Source organism: Rhinichthys klamathensis, unplaced genomic scaffold (genome assembly GCF_029890125.1).
Source record: "Rhinichthys klamathensis goyatoka isolate OS25496 unplaced genomic scaffold, OSU_Roscu_1.1 h1tg000044l_1, whole genome shotgun sequence".
NCBI classification, from domain to species: Eukaryota; Metazoa; Chordata; class Actinopteri; order Cypriniformes; family Leuciscidae; genus Rhinichthys; species Rhinichthys klamathensis.
Genome location: NW_026606591.1, coordinates 181,592 through 205,162, shown reverse-complemented (window position 1 = coordinate 205,162; position 23,571 = coordinate 181,592). Strand labels below are relative to the sequence as shown.

Sequence of the window (23,571 nt, the reverse complement as noted above, 5' to 3'; positions counted from 1 at the left end):
TGAGAGGAACACTTTTTTTTAATAAACTCACAGATATCAAAGTTTGAGGTTTGACAATGATTATTTATGATGAAAATAACAATACAGCACTTAAACACACATTCTCTCTCTCTCTCACACACACACACACCTATGAACACGCAGATAAGCTCTAGCTGCGATGCACGACGCTGTCGATGCTCTCCTGAAGCTCTGCCATCTTCTTCAGCACCAGATTCACCTTCTGCTCATCAAACTCCAAACACACAAACTCAGAGCTCTGAAGTAGAGAGAGAGAGAGACCGTTTACATTCAGTATGAATGGTGAGGCTGAAGTGACCCAAAATCATTTTCAACAACACATGACGTGTAATATCAGAGCTGCTGCTGACTCGGCTGTTGCAGAGTCCACCCGCATCCACCCAGCGGTGTCAGATTCACTGCACGGACAACACTCTAAAAGTAGAGAATCGACATCAATCCTCGGAATTCTGCACTTGTCATTTAGAATCAATAAATAGAATGTTTTTAAATAATCAGATTCCAGTTTTCCTGGAATTCTTGATTCTGATTGGTCAGTCAGCATTCCGTGAACAGGTTTGTTTGCACAGTGATGCTGGACTGTTCATCATTGTCTGAACTGGTTTCCTACTGAGTTTCTTATCCCTCATATCACTTGTGAACCAATTTTATGTCCATCAAATCGCGTATTGAGTAGGTACTACTATTTGAATTTGAATTTACTTCATGTAGAAAAAGTTTGTTCTATATAGTATGAATATGGGTAGTATGAACGAAATTCTGTCGTACTACATACGCCATGTTGTTAAAGTCACGTGACCCACCAGTTACGTCGCTTCACCTCCATTCATAAATCAGATACTACTCTGTTGGTGTACTGTTTTTCACATGCAGTAGGGAAGTATTTGTTTCGGACAAATACCATTTATAACATACCATTTATCTTTTTTAAAAATGGGAACAGTGGGCTTATCTATGGAAGATTGTTTCCGCCACTGAATTAAAAAAATAAAATAATAATTGCAACTTTTTATCTCACAATTGCGAGATATAAAGTAGCAATTCTGAGAAATAAAGTCGCAATTGCGAGAAAAAAAGACTTTATAACACATAATTGCGAGTTTATACCTCGAAATTCTGACATCTTTTCTCAGAATTGTGAGATATAAACTCGCAACTGCCAATTCTAAGGAAAAATAAAAGACTAATTTTTTTCCTCTCAGAATAGTTTATATCTCACAATTCTGACTTTATAACACACAATTGCGACTTTATATCAATCAATTCTGACTTTATATCTCGCAATTCTGACTTTATAACACGCAATTGCGACTTTATATCAATCAATTCTGACTTTATATCTCGCAATTGTGAGAAAAAAAGTAAGAATTGTGAGATAAAAAGTCGCAATTACCTTTTTTATTTTTCATTCTGTGGCGGAAACAAGCTTCCATACAGGAGAGTTAGTAGATTAAATTAACATTGGAGGATTTGACCTTGAAAAACTGTGTGTACTGACGTCTTTCCGCGGTTAAAACAACATTCCTTCTGATGTTCATTCATGTTTATTTGACGCTATAAATTAACTAGAAGGAAGAGATGATCGGTTCACGAGCAGCTTTAACTGAGCGATCTGTCACGACACATTAAAGAGACGAAACTGTATTTATTGTTTAAATTTCTTTTAAAATGACCAAATTTGAAAGTTGAGACTTTGTATCATAAAGTAACCTGCTCTGTCCTGTCTGTCGACTTTAATTCATGCAATTCTGACTTTACAACACGCAATTGCGACTTTATATCAATCAATTCTGACTTTATATCTCGCAATTCTGACTTTATATCTCGCAATTCTGACTTTATATCTTGCAATTCTGACTTTATATCTCGCAATTCTGACTTTATAACACGCAATTCTGACTTTATATCTCGCAATTCTGAGAAATAAAGTCAGAATTGCGAGATGTAAACTCGCAATTGTGAGAAAAAAAATCTGAATTATGAGATAAAAAGTTCCAATTACCTTTTTTATTTTTCATTCTGTGGTGGAAACAAGCTTCCATACTTATCTATTCTCAACATAACTCTGATCTTTGATTCTGGGAAGTATTTGTTTCGGACGCAGTGCATTTCCTGGGAAAACCATGAACTTAAAGTACATTTAGCCTACAAACTGGCATAGGTTCTGATCAGTATGCCTTAATTACAGGGCAGCAACAAAATAATGTGTTAAAGCTTTTTTTTTGTTGGTAAAAATGATCCAGAAGGGCAGAAGAATGGGACTGACAAGAAGAATGGGACTGATGAAGAGCGGGAATGACATCAGATGACATCAGCAGCAGATCATTATGACATCATCAGTCGCCGAAGCGGCTTCTATGCAGTGTCTCATTCACACACAACAGAACCAGAGCATAATATAACCCTAACCCTGAACTAACCTGCAACTTTAACACTACTTGCACTGGTGTCTCCTTCAGGAAAGGCAAATTTACCCAATATATAAATACACTACTGTTCAAAAGTTTGGGGTTCGTACAATTATTATTATTATTTTTAAAGAAGTCTGCATTTATTTGATCAAAAATACATTGAAAGCAGTATAATTATGAAATATTATTACAATTTAAAACAACTGTTTTCTATGTGAATATATGTCAAAATGTATTGCTGTGATCAAAGCTGAATTTTCAGCATCATTACTCCAGTCTTCAGTGTCACATGATCCTTCAGAAATCACTCTAATATGATGATTTGATGCTCAAGAAACATTTCTGATTACTATCAATGTTAAAAGAAACAGTTGTGCTACTTCATATTTTTGATAAAACTGTGATAATATTTTTTATTCTGGATGAATAGAAGGTTTAAAAGAACAGCATTTATTTGAGATATATAACATAAATCTTACTGACTCTAAAACTTTTGAATGGTAGTGTATGTACACATTAACAATTATAATTAATTACATAAATATTTCATATTGTTCATTGATAATTCATGTTTGTTCTTAATACATTATTGACTAATGTCAATTTATGTGACTGGCATTATTAAACATGTATTAGTACACACAGAAAATAACCCTAGATTAATAAGACAAGGAAATACATGAACCTAGATTAATAGATGCAATAAAAGTTGTGTCCATTATTGGGTTATGCAGCAATAAATAAACCTTATAGTGAAGTGCTACCAGGTCCCAAATACTGGTGATCGGTTGAAAATACTGAGGAGTTAAAGGCAATAGAAGCAGATTCCAAAACGAGGAACACACACAAGAATAATTGTAATTTGACCATCGGGTGCGGATCCTTAAATCAGAGAAAATGATTGGGGCGGGTGGATGATTTGTATTTAGCTGCGGATTCGGGTGACGTTGGAGCTCATCCGCGTACTCTAAAGCAGTCAGACTCTGCCAGGCGTTAACAGCTCGGGGTGAAAACGGCTAACGTGGTTTATCAAGTTAGTGGTATTACCTCCTGCATATTCCATTTGTGCGTGACATGAGCGCGTCTTCTCCAGGTCGTGCTTACCAGGTTGTTCATAAAAGCCGAAATATGCCCCGATGTAGGCTTTTAAAGTAGTTGGAGCATTTTTTAGTACTTTCACTCGCGTCTCGCCTCCCTCTGCTGTTGTATGCTACCGCGACAAAGCACACACGCCACAAATGACGTCAGAAAAGCGTCAGTACATTATAATCGGTTATGGTCTATTACTGAACCGATACCAAATCGTCCTCGTCTGCATCATGATGCATCGTAGAAACGATTAATTTTGACACCCCTACCGTGTCGGTGTCCAGTGTCTGTGCCGGTGTCCAGTGTCCGTGTCCAGTGTCCAGTGTCCGTGCTGGTGTCCAGTGTCCGTGTCCAGTGTCTGTGCCGGTGTACAGTGTCCGTGTCCAGTGTCCAGTGTCCGTGCTGGTGTCCAGTGTCCGTGCCGGTGTACAGTGTCCATGCCGGTGTACAGTGTCCGTGCTGGTGTCCAGTGTCCGTGCCGGTGTACAGTGTCCATGCCGGTGTCCAGTGTCCGTGCTGGTGTACAGTGTCCGTGTCCAGTGTCTGTGCCGGTGTACAGTGTCCTTGTCCAGTGTCCAGTGTCTGTGCCGGTGTACAGTGTCCGTGTCCAGTGTCCAGTGTCCGTGCCGGTGTACAGTGTCCGTGTCCAGTGTACGTGCCGGTGTACAGTGTCCGTGTCCAGTGTCCAGTGTCTGTGCCGGTGTACAGTGTCCGTGTCCAGTGTCCAGTGTCTGTGCCGGTGTACAGTGTCCGTGTCCAGTGTCCAGTGTCTGTGCCGGTGTACAGTGTCCGTGTCCAGTGTCCAGTGTCTGTGCCAGTGTACAGTGTCCGTGTCCAGTGTCCAGTGTCCGTGCCGGTGTACAGTGTCCGTGCCGGTGTACAGTGTCCATGCCGGTGTCCAGTGTCCGTGTCCAGTGTCTGTGCCGGTGTACAGTGTCCGTGTCCAGTGTCCAGTGTCCGTGCTGGTGTCCAGTGTCCGTGCCGGTGTACAGTGTCCATGCCGGTGTACAGTGTCCGTGCTGGTGTCCAGTGTCCGTGCCGGTGTACAGTGTCCATGCCGGTGTCCAGTGTCCGTACTGGTGTCCAGTGTCCGTGCCGGTGTACAGTGTCCGTGTCCAGTGTCTGTGCCGGTGTACAGTGTCCTTGTCCAGTGTCCAGTGTCTGTGCCGGTGTACAGTGTCCGTGTCCAGTGTCCAGTGTCCGTGCCGGTGTACAGTGTCCGTGTCCAGTGTCCAGTGTCCGTGTCCAGTGTCTGTGCCGGTGTACAGTGTCCGTGTCCAGTGTCCAGTGTCCGTGCCGGTGTACAGTGTCCGTGTCCAGTGTACAGTGTCCGTGTCCAGTGTCTGTGCCGGTGTACAGTGTCCTTGTCCAGTGTCCAGTGTCTGTGCCGGTGTACAGTGTCCAGTGTCTGTGCCGGTGTACAGTGTCCGTGTCCAGTGTCCAGTGTCTGTGCCGGTGTACAGTGTCCGTGTCCAGTGTCCGTGCCGGTGTACAGTGTCCGTGTCCAGTGTCTGTGCCGGTGTACAGTGTCCGTGTCCAGTGTCTGTGCCGGTGTGCAGTGTCCTTGTCCAGTGTCTGTGCCGGTGTACAGTGTCCGTGTCCAGTGTCCAGTGTCCGTGCCGGTGTACAGTGTCCGTGTCCAGTGTCCGTGCCGGTGTACAGTGTCCAGTGTCTGTGCCGGTGTACAGTGTCCGTGTCCAGTGTCTGTGCCGGTGTACAGTGTCCGTGTCCAGTGTCCAGTGTCTGTGCCGGTGTACAGTGTCCGTGTCCAGTGTCTGTGCCGGTGTACAGTGTCCGTGTCCAGTGTCTGTGCCGGTGTACAGGTTCCGTGTCCAGTGTCTGTGCTGGTGTACAGTGTCCAGTGTCTGTGCCGGTGTACAGTGCCGTGTCCAGTGTCCAGTGTCTGTGCCGGTGTACAGTGTCCGTGTCCAGTGTCTGTGCCGGTGTACAGTGTCCAGTGTCCAGTGTCTGTGCCGGTGTACAGTGTCCATGTCCAGTGTCCAGTGTCTATGCCGGTGTACAGTGTCCGTGTCCAGTGTCTATGCCGGTGTACAGTGTCCGTGCCGGTGTACAGTGTCCGTGCCGGTGTACAGTGTCCGTGTCCAGTGTACAGTGTCTATGCCGGTGTACAGTGTCCGTGTCCAGTGTCCAGTGTCTATGCCGGTGTACAGTGTCCATGCCGGTGTACAGTGTCCGTGTCCAGTGTCTGTGCCGGTGTACAGTGTCCGTGTCCGTGCCGGTGTACAGTGTCCGTGTCCAGTGTCCAGTGTCTATGCCGGTGTACAGTGTCTATGCCGGTGTACAGTGTCCGTGTCCAGTGTCCAGTGTCTATGCCGGTGTACAGTGTCCATGCCGGTGTACAGTGTCCGTGTCCAGTGTCTGTGCCGGTGTACAGTGTCCGTGTCCAGTGTCCAGTGTCTGTGCCGGTGTACAGTGTCCGTGTCCAGTGTCTGTGCCGGTGTACAGTGTCCGTGTCCAGTGTCCAGTGTCTGTGCCGGTGTACAGTGTCCGTGTCCAGTGTCCAGTGTCTGTGCCGGTGTACAGTGTCCATGTCCAGTGTCTATGCCGGTGTACAGTGTCCGTGTCGTTGTACAGTGTCCGTGCCGGTGTACAGTGTCCGTGCCGGTGTACAGTGTCCGTGTCGGTGTACAGTGTCCGTGTCCAGTGTACAGTGTCTATGCCGGTGTACAGTGTCTATGCCGGTGTACAGTGTCCGTGTCCAGTGTCTATGCCGGTGTACAGTGTCCATGCCGGTGTACAGTGTCCGTGTCCAGTGTCCGTGCCGGTGTACAGTGTCCGTGTCCGTGCCGGTGTACAGTGTCCGTGTCCAGTGTCTATGCCGGTGTACAGTGTCTATTCCGGTGTACAGTGTCCGTGTCCAGTGTCTATGCCGGTGTACAGTGTCCATGCCGGTGTACAGTGTCCGTGTCCAGTGTCCAGTGTCTATGCCGGTGTACAGTGTCCGTGTCCAGTGTCCGTGCCGGTGTACAGTGTCCGTGTCCGTGCCGGTTTACAGTGTCCGTGTCCAGTGTCTGTGCCGGTGTACAGTGTCCGTGTCCAGTGTCCGTGCCGGTGTACAGTGTCCGTGCCGGTTTACAGTGTCCGTGTCCAGTGTCTGTGCCGGTGTACAGTGTCCGTGCCGGTGTACAGTGTCCGTGTCCAGTGTACAGTGTCTGTGCCGGTGTACAGTGTCCGTGTCCAGTGTCCGTGTCCAGTGTCTGTGCCGGTGTACAGTGTCCGTGTCCAGTGTCTGTGCCGGTGTACAGTGTCCGTGTCCAGTGTACAGTGTCTGTGCCGGTGTCCAGTGTCCGTGTCCAGTGTACAGTGTCTGTGCCGGTGTCCAGTGTCCGTGTCCAGTGTACAGTGTCTGTGCTGGTGTACAGTGTCCGTGTCCAGTGTCTGTGCCGGTGTACAGTGTCTGTGCCGGTGTACAGTGTCCGTGTCCAGTGTCCGTGCCGGTGTTTGTGTCAGTGTCCATGTCCGTGTCGTTGTCCAGTGTCTGTGCCGATGTCTGTGTCCAGTATCCGTGCCAGTGTCCATGCCAAGTCCGGTGTTCATGTCCAGGTCCAGCATCCCTGCCGGTGTCCGTGTCCAGCTTCCCTGCCGGTGTCCGTGCCAAGTCCAGTGTCCATGTCCGTGCCGGTGTCCGTATATCCATGTCCGTGACGGTGTCCGTATCCATGTCCGTGCCGGTGTCCGTATATCCATGTCCCGTATATCCATGTCCGTGCCGGTGTGGTGTCCGTGTATCCATGTCCGTGCCGGTGTCCGTGTATCCATGTCCGTGCCGGTGTCCGTGTATCCATGTCCGTGCCGGTGTCCGTGTATCCATGTCCGTGCCGGTGTCCGTGTATCCATGTCCGTGCCGGTGTCCGTGTATCCATGTCCGTGCCGGTGTCCGTGTATCCGTCCGTGTATCCATGTCCGTGCCGGTGTCCGTGTATCCATGTCCGTGCCGGTGTCCGTGTATCCATGTCCGTGCCGGTGTCCGTATATCCATGTCCGTGCCGGTGTCCGTATCCATGTCTGTGACGGTGTCCGATTTTTGATCATGGATAATAGAATAGTCTCCACAATCTGCTTTTTAAGAAATATCGTAGTATCGTGCAACAGTGTATTCTATCAGTTCAGTTCTGGCGCTTCTGTCTCAACATACTGTACATACATGCGACATACATTCACATCACATGTTATGGTAGAGCTAGAGTTACACTCACGGGACACTGCAATTCACAAAAGTTGAGCATGTGATTTAAAGCCTTGCCGGTTACACATTTCATTCGTGTGCTGATAAGCTGTTCTAACATGCGCTTTTCTGAGCGCGTAATGTACACCCAAGCGCATACATAAGTATCAATGTATAATTTATACAGTTAAGTCTATGTACTGTAGTGTTTTATATTTATATTTGTTCATTCAATTTCTTTCTTGAATACTTCTGTTAAATACACCACCTGTAGCTGAAAAAAAAGCAATGTTTATTTCATTTGTATATTATATGTACACTCACCGGCCACTTTATTAGGTACCCCATGCTAGTAACGGGTTGGACCCCCTTTTGCCTTCAGAACTGCCTCAATTCTTCGTGGCATAGATTCAACAAGGTGCTGGAAGCATTCCTCAGGGAGTTTGGTCCATATTGACATGATGGCATCACACAGTTGCCGCAGATTTGTCGGCTGCACATCCATGATGCGAATCTCCCGTTCCACCACATCCCAAAGATGCTCTATTGGGTTGAGATCTGGTGACTGTGGAGGCCATTTTAGTACAGTGAACTCATTGTCATGTTCAAGAAACCAATTTGAAATGATTCGAGCTTTGTGACATGGTGGAAGTAGCCATCAGAGGATGGGTACATGGTGGCCATAAAGGGATGGACATGGTCAGAAACAATGCTCAGGTAGGCCGTGGCATTTAAACGATGCCCAATTGGCACTAAGGGGCCTAAAGTGTGCCAGGAAAACATCCCCCACACCATTACACCACCACCACCAGCCTGCACAGTGGTAACAAGGCATGATGGTTCCATGTTCTCATTCTGTTTACGCCAAATTCTGACTCTAACATCTGAATGTCTCAACAGAAATCGAGACTCAGACCAGGCAACATTTTTCCAGTCTTCAACTGTTCAATTTTGGTGAGCTCTTGCAAATTGTAGCCTCTTTTTCCTATTTGTAGTGGAGATGAGTGGTACCCGGTGGAGTCTTCTGCTGTTGTAGCCCATCCGCCTCAAGGTTGTGCGTGTTGTGGCTTCACAAATGCTTTGCTGCATACCTCGGTTGTAACGAGTGGTTATTTCAGTCACTGTTGCCCTTCTATCAGCTCGAACCAGTCTGGCCATTCTCCTCTGACCTCTGGCATCAACAAGGCATTTCCGCCCACAGAACTGCCGCTCACTGGATGTTTTTTCTTTTCCGGACCATTCTCTGTAAACCCTAGAGATGGTTGTGCGTGAAAATCCCAGTAGATTAGCAGTTTCTGAAATACTCAGACCAGCCCTTCTGGCACCAACAATCATGCCACGTTCAAAGTCACTCAAATCACCTTTCTTCCCCATACTGATGCTCGGTTTGAACTGCAGGAGATTGTCTTGACCATGTCTACATGCCTAAATGCACTGAGTTGCCGCCATGTGATTGGCTGCTTAGAAATTAAGTGTTAACGAGCAGTTGGACAGGTGTACCTAATAAAGTGGCCGGTGAGTGTATATGTCATGTATATCTTTGCTCTTCTCTTTTAATAACAAAGAAAATAATGACAAAGTTTTTTATCTTCGCCACTTTGGCCCAAATGTCTGCAATTTTATTTTATTTGATATTTTGTTACCTTGTAAGGCTTTGTTTTTAAATAGGGACATTACTTTGGCTGTAATACTCAGTCACTTGCAAAATAGTAAAACCAACATGGAAAAGAATCACACGATATATATATATTTGCCATATCGCCCAACCCTAATGTCAAGCCCCTTTTGTTTAGTCACAATAGCCATATCACATAACCTGTAACCACAGCTAAAGTAAATATAATTACATCGGAAAGCACAATTGACAACGATTTTTTAATAAACAAGCTTTTTAATTTTATTTTAATTAAGGTGCAAATTCATCTGTGCAATCTAGTTGCTGGAAAACAGAAACATGATCTGATATCTCACACTACGGATGTGACAGACAACTAGGCAACAGCTCCATCCTGAAAAATGATGAAGGCGTTTAGGTTAGAAAATGCCATTTTCACTCTTTTTAATAACTGGATTATACACTATATAACCATATTGGACTGTGGATGTGTGAAAATCTCGTTTCCTTCTTGCCGGCCAAACACAACACGGCACTGAGAATGATTCGTGGTTTTATCATGCAGTAATTGATCTCGTGACCCAGAATGAAGAATCAATCTCCTCTTTTAGCATCTTTGTGGCCGTGATGAGGGACCCTTATGCTCTCCAGCTGCTCCGAAGAGAATTGAATACCCAACAGTCCCCTATTCTCTGAGCATGAATCATACGGCCTGTAATGCAGCTCTCTGCACACGGCACCAATGACACCAAACAATCAGAGCACTCAGACAAACACAAACAGTCTGAGAGCCACTTACAGCTGATAGGAGGATCCTCTTACAGTGCACAATGTGCATTCACACAAAAATACGAATAAATTATTTATCGTATAAAATGTCTATCGTTAGAGATTTTGCTATATCATGTATATCACAGCATGCAAATATACACGTACCTCAAAACTGCTGACACTTTAGTGAGATGAAACGCATGAAAGAGACAAAAGAGATGGACTTGCTTGATGTTAAAAGGAGTTATTAAGTGCAATAAGTCGTAAAAAACAACTCGAGTGCTCGCGCTGAATGGCACAGTAATGGTTCAATGGTTCACAAAACTCACGGTTCGGATCATATTATGGTTTTTGCGTCACGGGTCAGACAATTTTTTGGATCAGCTAGAAAAAATATATTTTGGGGGTGGTTGGGGGGGGGGGTAACTTTAGTTTCCATTTATTACTTAAAGCACACTTTAAGTACTCCTATACCACAGCAAAAACTACTAGTCTAACTAATAAACTAATAATACATTTAATAAACTTTAAACTAACTTTAAAGTTCAAACACTCTTAAAAGTGAACAGTCAGTACAAAATAAGAACAAATAGACAAATCACAAGCATAGATAAATACAACACCCACCCACAAAATAAATAAATCAAAAGAATAAGAAAATCAAAAAGAGAAAAGAAGGCTGTCATTCTCGTCATTCTCGTCTTGCCCCGCTAAGGTTAAATGATAACATACAGCGGATATTTCGGATAAGCATCTAAAATTTGCAAACGGAAAAAAACTTGATTGGAAAGAGCGGATGATGATCGGAAAGATTTAACGGCCGAGTAATGGCGGCTAATGTCACTAATGGCTTTCTGTTTCCTGTAACCCAGACCTCTTGATATCAGGGGAAATAAAGACATGGATTAGAGCGCCATCAAAACCTCATGCAGTTCAGGAACATTTTGAGGACTTTGAACGGGCTACACACTTATGCTTATGAGGGTGTTTCTGTAAATAACAAACAGTTTATTATATGATGTCCAGTGTGATATATCAATTTAGAGGTGTGTGGATGGAAAAAACTATAGTTTTACTGTAATAGTGACAAATAAATGATTGCTAAATTACTGAAAATTCATAAATGAATGACTAAAATTACATATATAATAAACAAATGAATATAAATCTATAAATGTAAATTTAATATAAATGTAAACGCATATATATAATATACAGTAATCAACATTTGAAGTGGATCAAAACCTTTCATCAAAGTTATACGTGAATTACAACAAAACTCTTTGATGAACTTTTTTGATCCACTTCAAATGTTGACTACTGTAATAAATAAACTATAATATAAATGCAACAAAATGTATTTATTTTATTAATATTACATCATTAATAATCAAACCCCAAGGTGGTAAAAAGGAATTTACATTTTTAGAGTGTTTTTCCACTTACACTGCAGAGTAGTATATTTTCATAATTATTAAGTTGGCTTGTGAGAGCCAACTTACTGATGTTGTACTTAAACTTAATATTATTATTATTCTTCTTACTCAAAATTTACAACTCTAACTCCTCCTAGAGCTTTAACTCCACATACTCCAAACTCGGCACGGACACTCAAACTGTTCTGACTCGGTATGCTATATCTTTTCTAACTGATCGGACTTACGGTTTTCCTAAAAATGACGATCAAAGTCGGAAAAAACTCCCATTGACTTTACATTGCGGAATCTTCAGATTTTCAAACTCCCCAACTGTCAAAAATTCAAATGTAAATCCCTTGAAACCCTAGACTGAATCAAACTGCCATTCTATACACTATATGAGCCAATGAGACTCATTCAAACTCATAAACTCATCTATCTATGACACTTATCCATCTATCTATCTACTTTAAACTAAATTAAACTTCAAACTAAATTAAACTTTAAACTTCAAACTAATTTAAACTTCAAACTTATTTAAACTTTAAACTTCAAACTTATTTAAACTTTAAACTTCAAACTAATTTAAACTTTAAACTCATAAACTCGTACACTTATAAACTCATACACTTATAAACTCATGAATTCATACACTTATGAACTCAAACTCATAAATTAATAAACTCTGAACTCTTACTCATTTAAACTTATAAACTCTAAACTCATAAATTCATACACTTATAAACTCATGAACTTATAAATGCATTAATTCATACACGTATGAACTCTCATGAATTCATACACTTATGAACTTTTAAACTCATAAATAGTTCACCATAGCAAACACCCAGAACACTCTAGCAACTGCATAGCAACCACCCAGAACACCCTAGAAACCAACTGAAATACCTTAGAACACCCTAGCAACACCATAGCAACCACCCACAATACCTTAGAACACCCTAGCAACCACATAATATACCTTAGAACACCCTAGCAACCATACAGAACACCCTAGCAACCACCCAAAATACCTTAGAACACCCTAGCAACCACCCAAAATGCCTTATAACACCCTAGCAACACCCTAGCAACCACCCAAAATACCTTAAAACACCCTAGCAACACCATAGCAACCACCCAAAATAGCTTAGAACACCCTAGCAACCACCCAAAATAACTTAGAACACCCTAGCAACACCATAGCAACCACCCAAAATACCTTAGAACACCCTAGCAACACCCTAGCAACCACCAAAAATACCTTAGAACACCCTAGAAACACCCTAGCAACCACCCAAAATACCTCAGAACATCCTAGCAACACCCTAGCAACCACCAAAAATACCTTAGAACACCATAGCAACACCATAGCAACCACCCAGAACACCCTAGCAACCACCCAAAATACCTTAGAACACCCTAGCAACCACCCAGAACACCCAAGCAACCACCAAAAATACCTTAGAACACCCTAGCAACCACCCAAAATACCTTAGAACACCCTAGCAACACCATAGCAACCACCCAAAATACCTTAGAACACCCTAAGAACACCCTAGCAACCACCCAAAATGCCTTAAAACACCCTAGCAACACCATAGCAACCACCTAAAATACCCTAGAACACCCTAGCAACCACCCAGAACACCCTAGCAACCACTCAAAATACCTTAGAAACCACCTAGCAACCACCCACAACACCTTAGCAACCCACTAGAAACACCCTAGCAACATTTAATTACTTGAAACTATACTTTGAACTTTAAACTATTTAAAACTTTAAACTACTTTAAACTACTTTAAACTAATTTAAACTTCAAACTACTTTAAAATTCAAACTTGTTTAAACTTTAAACTACTTTAACTTTCAAACTAATTTAAACTTCAAACTACTTTAAAATTCAAACTAATTTAAACTTTAAATTAATTTAAACTACTTTAAACTTTAAACTAAGTTAAACTATAAACTACTTTAAACTAATTTAAACTTTAAACTAATGTAAACTTCAAACTACTTTATACTTCTTCAAACTTTGCGGTCCAAACTTTCACAAGCCAACTTAAAGTTTGTCTCGACGAACTTTTTCTAGTTAATTATGCTTTCCATAGATATTCAATGTAGCAGTTTCAGGAAAACCGTCATCATGGAAAGCACAGCTGTGCAGTTACAGAAGATGAATCAAAACCTCTGAACATCTGTCAGTCAACAAGAATTTACCTGTGCCATGGTATCATTTGAATAAAAATAACTTTTCTCATTTCACCTGCAATTTGGACTATTATACATAAATACAATAGGCCAGTTTGCATTACACCGACTGAATAAATAGTGCTTATACAACACTTGTCCGGTGGGTAGTTAATGCACATGCAACAACATGCCGTGCTGTCGACTCGATTATACTAATTATTGGTGCAAAAAAACATAAAAACAATGTAAGCTATGCAGTTCCCAGAAGATGATTCAAAACCTCGGAACAGCTGTCAATCAAGAATGAAAAAATGTACCTGTACCATGTAATAAAAATGTCAAAACTGGTATGAAATATTTTTTTGGGCTTAAGAAAAACTTGATACTTAATATCTTCTATATTAGCTTCTACCTAAATCTTGCTCCTTCACTAATGCAAAATAATTCCACTACAGTATAATGCTATTTGTTTAAAATCAATGTAAACTCTTAAAATACTCTCAGATTTCAACTTTGAGGTTTTTCCACATACTTTTCTCCACACACACATCGCTGAACTAAGTCCAACATGTCACAACTACGTACCAATGTGCAGTACAACACAGACAGGTGTGACTTCATTTTTTTGGGGCATGTCTACACATATTCATAGGTGTGTGTGCGGTTACACCAGGCCGAGAACCCACATTTCCCAAGTGTCAAAAGTGATCATCATCAATACTCTCAGGCTTTGTCCGCACTAATACATTTTCATTTGAAAACACATTTTGTCTCTCCGTTTTAGCCTTTCATTCACCATGAGGTATTCAAAAACCTTAGTTATGTGTATTAATGTATATTACACCGGCATTGTTGTGCCTGCCATTTACTTTCAAAGTGTTACTAGAGATTAATGTTCCTTTGTAGACTTTTCATATTGAATTCCTCGCAATTGCTGTCCAGCCGCAAAACATGATGACAATTGACCGTTCGCAAAGACCCGCCCCCTTTAGTTACTGTTGCTATGTCCGACGAGCCACGCCGCTCTCACGCCACACAACATGTTCTCGCGCAGTGAAAAATACATTGCGGACTAAAGAGGAAACTGACAACGCGTCGACAGACAGGACAGAGCAGGTTACTTTATGATACAAAGTCTCAACTTTCAAATTTGGTCATTTTAAAAGAAATTTAAACAATAAATACAGTTTCGTCTCTTTAATGTGTCGTGACAGATCGCTCAGTTAAAGCTGCTCGTGAACCTATCATCTCTTCCTTCTAGTTCATTTATAGCGTCAAATAAACATGAATGAACATCAGAAGGAATGTTGTTTTAACCGCGGAAAGACGTCAGTACACACTGTTTTTCAAGGTCAAATGTTAATTTAATCTACTAACTCTCCTGTATGGAAGCTTGTTTCCGCCACAGAATGAAAAATAAAAAAGGTAATTGCGACTTTTTATCTCACAATGCGGACTTTTTTTCTCACAATTGCGAGTTTACAGTCAGAATTATAAAGATATAAAGTCAGAATTGTGTGATCTAAAGTCGCAATTGCGTGTTATAAAGTCAGAATTGCGAGATATAAAGTCAGAATTGATTGATATAAAGTCAGAATTGCGTGTTATAAAGTCAGAATTGTGAGATATAAAGTCAGAATTGATTGATATAAAGTCAGAATTGCGTGTTATAAAGTCAGAATTGATTGATATAAAGTCGCAATTGCGTGTTGTAAAGTCAGAATTGCGTGAAATAAAGTCGACAGACAGGACAGAGCAGGTTACTTTATGATACAAAGTCTCAACTTTCAAATTTGGTCATTTTAAAAGAAATTTAAACAATAAATACAGTTTCGTCTCTTTAATGTGTCGTGACAGATCGCTCAGTTAAAGCTGCTCGTGAACCTATCATCTCTTCCTTCTAGTTCATTTATAGCGTCAAATAAACATGAATGAACATCAGAAGGAATGTTGTTTTAACCGCGGAAAGACGTCAGTACACACTGTTTTTCAAGGTCAAATGTTAATTTAATCTACTAACTCTCCTGTATGGAAGCTTGTTTCCGCCACAGAATGAAAAATAAAAAAGGTAATTGCGACTTTTTATCTCACAATGCGGACTTTTTTTCTCACAATTGCGAGTTTACAGAGAGGATTATAAAGATATAAAGTCAGAATTGTGTGATCTAAAGTCGCAATTGCGTGTTATAAAGTCAGAATTGCGAGATATAAAGTCAGAATTGATTGATATAAAGTCAGAATTGCGTGTTATAAAGTCAGAATTGATTGATATAAAGTCAGAATTGATTGATATAAAGTCAGAATTGCGTGTTATAAAGTCAGAATTGTGAGATATAAAGTCAGAATTGATTGATATAAAGTCGCAATTGTGTGTTATAAAGTCAGAATTGTGTGATATAAAGTCGCAATTGCGTGTTATAAAGTGAGAATTGCGAGATATAAAGTCAGAATTGATTGATATAAAGTCGCAATTGCGAGATATAAAGTCAGAATTGATTGATATAAAGTCGCAATTGCGTGTTATAAAGTGAGAATTGATTGATATAAAGTCGCAATTGCGTGTTGTGAAGTCAGAATTGTGAGATATAAAGTCAGAATTGCGTGTTATAAAGTCAGAATTGATTGATATAAAGTCGCAATTGTGTGTTATAAAGTCAGAATTGATTGATATAAAGTCGCAATTGCGTGTTATAAAGTCAGAATTGTGAGATATAAAGTCAGAATTGATTGATATAAAGTCAGAATTGCGTGTTATAAAGTCAGAATTGATTGATATAAAGTCGCAATTGTGTGTTATAAAGTCAGAATTGATTGATATAAAGTCGCAATTGCGTGTTATAAAGTCAGAATTGCGAGATATAAAGTCAGAATTGATTGATATAAAGTCAGAATTGCGTGTTATAAAGTCAGAATTGATTGATATAAAGTCGCAATTGCGTGTTATAAAGTGAGAATTGCGAGATATAAAGTCAGAATTGATTGATATAAAGTCGCAATTGCGTGTTATAAAGTGAGAATTGCGAGATATAAAGTCAGAATTGATTGATATAAAGTCGCAATTGCGAGATATAAAGTCAGAATTGATTGATATAAAGTCGCAATTGCGTGTTATAAAGTGAGAATTGATTGATATAAAGTCGCAATTGCGTGTTGTGAAGTCAGAATTGTGAGATATAAAGTCAGAATTGCGTGTTATAAAGTCAGAATTGATTGATATAAAGTCGCAATTGCGTGTTATAAAGTCAGAATTGCGAGATATAAAGTCAGAATTGATTGATATAAAGTCGCAATTGCGTGTTATAAAGTCAGAATTGCGAGATATAAAGTCAGAATTGATTGATATAAAGTCGCAATTGCGTGTTGTGAAGTCAGAATTGTGAGATATAGTCAGAATTGATTGATATAAAGTCAGAATTGCGTGTTATAAAGTCAGAATTGATTGATATAAAGTCGCAATTGCGTGTTATAAAGTCAGAATTGATTGATATAAAGTCGCAATTGCGTGTTATAAAGTCGTGTTGTGAAGTCAGAATTGTGAGATAAAGTCAGAATTGATTGATATAAAGTCGCAATTGCGTGTTATAAAGTCAGAATTGCGAGATATAAAGTCAGAATTGCGAGATATAAAGTCAGAATTGATTGATATAAAGTCGCAATTGCGTGTTATAAAGTCAGAATTGCGAGATATAAAGTCAGAATTGATTGATATAAAGTCGCAATTGTGTGTTATAAAGTCAGAATTGCGAGATATAAAGTCAGAATTGATTGATATAAAGTCGCAATTGCGTGTTATAAAGTCAGAATTGCGAGATATAAAGTCAAAATTGATTGATATAAAGTCGCAATTGCGTGTTGTAAAGTCAGAATTGTGAGATATAAACTATTCTGAGGGGAACTATTCTGAGTTTTTTCCCTTAGAATTGGCCTGATAACTCGCAATTGCAACTTTATATCTCACAATTCTGAGAAAAGATGTCAGAATCTCGAGATGTAAACTCGCAATTATGTGTTATAAAGTCAGAATTGTGAGATAAAAAGTCGCAATTATTTTTTTTATTCAGTGGCGGAAACAAGCTTCCATACTCCTGACTGCTTAGTTGGACAAAAATTCGGCTGATGGCGGATTATGATTGGTCAGATTGCCTGTCAATCAAACTCCCTGCGAAAGATCAATTGCGTTTTGGACCATGCGATTGAGAGTGCAGCCTGGACACAACAGTGTGTGGTGGGATATTTATGAATGTGATATTTTGATAAGAAAAGGATTGTGCCAGAAAAATAGCGTGAGAACTTTAATACATCTGCTCTCTCTCTGTATCATCTCGTGGGATTTCATTACGTTTTACGCAAGTGAAGTAAGGTGATTTAAAGTCATCATGAAATCAAAACTGACCCGATTTACTTTGTTAGCGCACATTGCTAGTCTTATGGTGGCCGATTAATCTGTGAAAATGTTGTTTGTCGTAGTAATCTTTAATCAAAACCGTAAAAAAATGTGCTTCTGCTCTGGAATGGCATTCCTTCTTTTGGGTTGAGTATCTCTAACCACTTCCCTCCAACCGTCAGTCTGCTATGAGCGAGGGATGGAGAGGAGGTGCGCTAACGTAAAACCTGCCCTCTATTCAATATTCGGTTTCACTTGGAAATACGTCACAACACGAAAGTGGGTTGCAACTTCCAGTTCATTAACTTTAAGCATTTTCCCTGTGGATTAGAAACACACACTTCCCTGATTTTAGCATGCGGAAAACATGCTTAAGTCGAGCTTATAAAACATTGCAGTGTGGAGATCAACCCCTCACTTCTCACCTCTCCGGTGCGGCCGAGCTCTTTCATGATCTTTCGAGTTCATTCAGAAACGAAACACCGAAACTATTTTCGTTGGCAAAATATGACAAAAACAGGGAATATTGTGTCTAAAATGTAAGTATATTAAAGGGTTCGCTCACCCCAAAATGAAAATTAGGTCAGTAATTACTCGCCCTCATGTTGTTCAACCCCCGTAAGACTTTCGTTCATCTTCGGAACACAAATTAAGATATTTTTGATTAAATCTGAGAGCTGGATCACTCCTCCATAGGCTTATAAGGGATCGAAACTGACCGGCCCAGAAAAGTTATGAAAGACATCGTTAAAATAGTCAGAGTGACTACAGTGGCTCAATCTTAAGTTTATCAAGCGACGAGAATACTTTTTGTGCGCAAAAAACAAACAAAAATAACGACTTCTAGGAGTGATCCAGCTCTCAGATTTAATAAAAAATATCTTAATTTGAGTTCCAAAGATGAACGAAAGTCTTACGGGGTTGGAACAACATGAGGGTGAGTAATTACTGACATAATTTTCATTTTTGGGTGAACTAACCCTTTAACTTCTTGTTCATTAAACTGAAAATCACATTTGTGAATCATGCTGATATTTGAAGAAAAAACAGCACTCTTCGTGCGATATTGAATAACTATATTAAATTATATAAATATAAAAGACAAACAGAGGTAATTTTGCCCTTTATCTTGAATATTGAGGGCATTCTAAATGCATTTTAATAAACTAAATCACACAGTGAAAGCGTAGACTTTAAATGCTCACACACAGTACTCTAACCTACTAGACTACACATAGTGTGTGATGTATGTGTGCGCTCTCTAGGTGTGTTTTTGTAAAGTGAGGGACATACTCGATATTGTCAGATCGCACACCGTTAAAACAACCATCACGATATTATCGTAGACGATATATATATCACACACCCATTGTAGACGTAGCCTCAGCCAAACACACTTCCCTGATTTTAGCATGCAAAGACATGCTAAATTCAAGCACCAGAGCTGGGCGGTGAAAAAAAACCTCTTTTGTGCTTTTAAAACACTGCAGTATGGAGATCATAACTTGAACTCTCATTTCTCACCTCTCCGGTGCGGCCGAGCTCTAGCTCCACCAGTGCCACGGGGCTGTTGGACACCTGCCCCCTGCTGGCGGACGTGTGCAGGTCCACCCTCCACTTCAGGCCCCTGAGGCCCGGCTCCCAGCGACTCTGAGCCAACAGACTCTCTCGCACCCGCGTCCGGTGGGTCTTCCAGAAGCGTCCCAGAGCGGCCGCCTGCTCCGGGCTCACGCCGCCGCCACCCTGCCTGCGCGTCTGCGCCGTGAGGAACGCTTCCAGCTGAGTCTGATCCATGTCCGCTGATGCCATGGACTGCAGGAGGGACAGACAGATCAGCTTATATGGGGGTAGTATGGGATGAATGCTGATATTTGGCATTTTTAATTATCAGTATCGGCCGACAAGTTTTAGTGTTTGGCTGATAGGAGTCAGACGCAGACTTTTATTTTGACAGCGCTGAAGACGCAGATACACAGGAGCTCATTCTCCGTCTTCATTTGATTACCGTCTTCGTTTAACACTAATGTACACTATAATCTTCTCTCATATGACCTGTTATTTCCCAATGTTTCTCAGGTCTGAACAGAGCTTGGGAAAGACAGATTTAAGTATAATCCCTGTGTTACTTGGAATAACCTGCTAAATATTTTAAAGTTGCTCATGGTCCCATCACTAAATTAATTTAAGTTACTTTCGCGATATAACGTAACGTTATATGTGATAATATAAACTGGATCTTATGTTATTTGTTGCTGCCTTCTTTGACAAGTCACTGTTTAAAAGTAATTTTGCATATGTATGGAAAATTAGACCGAATATTAGACAGAACTACTAAACAAAATGAACAGTATATGAAATGTATTATAGAGTTTGCCTTACTGTTAGTAAAAATAACAATATTGTAACTTTTTTTAAACTATTTCTTTATTTGAAAATTAGGATAACAGAACCAAAACGCTTCTAAAGTATAAATCTGTTTATTTTACATATTTAAAAGAGTATTTTTGTATATTTATTTGTAAATTATTATCCAATTATTTGTAATTTAGTAATTATGTAAAACAAATATAAATCTTATTGCAGCCAGCAATTGTTATGCATATGAGTTATTTACTATCTTTAGATTACCACATAATATGAGCTTTATAATATCAGCCATCAAAAAATCCATAACGTCGATTAGTATACCGTAGTTTACACTGAATACTACCTGAATGAACGCATTGTGGAATGATACACGTTCAGCAAGTGACATCTAACGACCTGACAAACTAGCATTGGTGCTGCAAGAAATCTGCTGCTCTCTAGCGGTGGACAGACAATGCAATCTACACCGGCATTTAGTTTTAAACAATTAAAGTTCTCTATGAAATGTTTCCGTTAGTATTTTGGTGCAGAAATATCAATAAACGTCCCCGTTATAATGTAAAACTCGTATAGTGAGTGAGTGTATACCTTGAGAAGCGACCTCATCTTGTCATGCAGCGCGCGGAACTCGTCCTGCGTCGTCTCGGCGTAGAGCTCATTCTTCAGAAACTCCTCTGTGATTTCTGTATTGCCGTAATAAAGTCTCTGTGTGATTCCGTTCAATAAAGCGCTCACACATCGCTGGCTGTCCGCGTCAGCCATGTTGGATGTTGACAGGGCGTCATGTGATCGGCGTCACGCGCAGCGCGCGTTCACTTCCGGTGTTTTTCTGTTTAATATTTACCAGAACCGTTAAATATGATATACACATAATCCTCCTGGGACCCAGGAATAGACTTTTGTCCACTATAATGTCCACTACAATGGACAAAAGTCCACTACATTATATTTTAGTGAATTTATCTGACACCATACACGTCACAGTTTAATGCTGCGTTCCAGGCAGGTTTTTGAGCACGTAAATCACGACTTCAAACCACGACTCACGACTTTGTAGCATTCCAGGCCAGTCACGCCAAACTACCTGAGCGCAATATACATACTTATTTTTTCAGACACATAACATTGTAATACATAATCGTGTGTATATACATACTTATTGTTTCAGACACATAACATTGTAATACATAATCTTGTGTTGTGTGTATTATTATCATTATTATTATATTATTATTAATTTGACTGCAACGTTATATTGTCCTAAAGTGTATTCTCACTGTGTACCGCCTGCAGAAACACTGCATCCGTAGGGGCTGCCATTGTTGTTTTGTATGGTTTTGCGGGCTATGTGACGTCAGAACTCGTAACTGGGAGTAGGCTACATCGATCTAGTACGAGTTCACGGGTGGGAAGTCACGGGTTTGACTGCCGTTTCAGTGCACTTTCACGGGTATAAGGTTGGAAAAACACGGGTTACAGGTTGCCTGGAACGCGGCATTAGTCTGGATCTGCTGCAAAGAGTTTTACCATGACAACAACTTCTCCTTGATCTTTAAAAAGACTGACTTAATTTAGTGATCAAATGTACCACTCTATTGGAAATATGATAATATTTCGTAATTATTATTTAAATATGACTTTTTTATTGTTTGACATAAATCAACATCTCAAGAAAATAATCGTGTTTCTTATCAAAATATGACTTTCTGTTATGAAACAAGGCATTGATTTTATACGTCACTGTAGAGACCCCTGGGGCCGCATAAACCGCTTAGACTAGTCTTACAAGTTAGTCATTGATTTTTTTTTTCATAACTTTTTTAAGTCAGTTACATAAAAACGTACATTGGCCTAATTTGATACCGAAAAGTAAGACTAACGTCCCTTGACTAACTGCTGATGGGTCATATTAGATCTTAAGACACAGCCTTAACATAATGACTAAGTTTATGCAACTGGCACAGGACATAAATCATGTTTATCAGGCATTTTGGGAGACACAACAAGTGAATAGGGAAATAAATTATAAATCAATATTCCTATGAAATATTAGATATTATTATGAAAATGTTTCCAATTATTACACCCTTTATTACACTTCTTTTTTCATAGCATGTTGGCCCAAGAACACATTGATATGCAAATTAGATACAGCTTTTACCCACATATTGGATAAAGGAAGATGGTATATCAATTAATTCCATTATATCTTTCAGAACATTGTTGAGAATCATCTTTATACAAAGATTGGTTTAAAATAAAAAACCTGAAACCTAAAAATTGATTGGGCAATGAAAAAAAATTCCCATTGTTTTTGCCAGAGGCTACATGTCATTTCATGTCATTTTATGACATGAAGTCTTGGTGAACTGAGTCCTAGTGTCCTCTACAGAGGATATAGCATAACATGAATAAAATATATTTTTTCAAAAACGTTTTTTTCTACATTTGTTTCTTATGCACTAAACATAGATCATAGATGCTTCGCTGCCTTTGATATCCCACAATCCTGTGCGTTCCATTTTGTGACAGTTGAGCTAAAAAAATAAATAAAGATGGTGTCTGAAAGGTGCGTTTGATTGTCAGTTTGTGTGTAAATGTACGTTTTTCCACTTTTGATGTCATTTCTAGCGAGAAATTACTATTGTAGTCATTAAATATTCACTTAGTTTTCACCAAAGCTCTCTCTACTTTGCTGTAGTAGATCATTAAACCGTTACGTTGCCTGTCTGAAATCAGTTTCGTGTGGTACCTTCGTGCGCACACAAGTCATTGCCTGATAATTTTCCAAATAATTTTTATAATTTATAAAAAAAATAACCCCTTGCAGCCATAGTTTTTAAGAGTACGAATTTGATCAAGTAGCCTTATTTTCAGTTCAACCCTTCCAAAAGATCGACCTAAGGAAAATACTTTAAAAAAAGGAGTTATAAAAATGTAATGGTCCTACGGCAGCATTTTTCTATTTAAAATGGAAATGTTACTGTGAATGTGTGTGTTTCTGTACAGAAATTTCAAAAGCCGAAAAGAGGCGCATACAATCAAACTGTCATCAGTATGGATAGTGGGATGAATCAACAGCACAAGTGCAGAAAGAAAGGTCATTTTGAGTATT

At 40.2% G+C, this 23,571-nt stretch overlaps 1 protein-coding gene across 1 annotated transcript; it reads right to left on the bottom strand.

Moving 5' to 3' along the window:
- On the bottom strand, nucleotides 1-21,252 carry commd1 (copper metabolism (Murr1) domain containing 1). The gene is made up of 3 exons (XM_056247207.1): nucleotides 21,045-21,252; nucleotides 19,614-19,901; nucleotides 1-259 (listed from the first exon to the last, which is right to left on the bottom strand). The coding sequence occupies exons 1-3, from the start codon at nucleotides 21,216-21,218 to the stop codon at nucleotides 152-154; spliced, it is 570 nt and encodes a 189-aa protein (XP_056103182.1). The 5' UTR covers nucleotides 21,219-21,252; the 3' UTR covers nucleotides 1-151.
- Nucleotides 21,253-23,571: the final 2,319 nt, after the last annotated feature.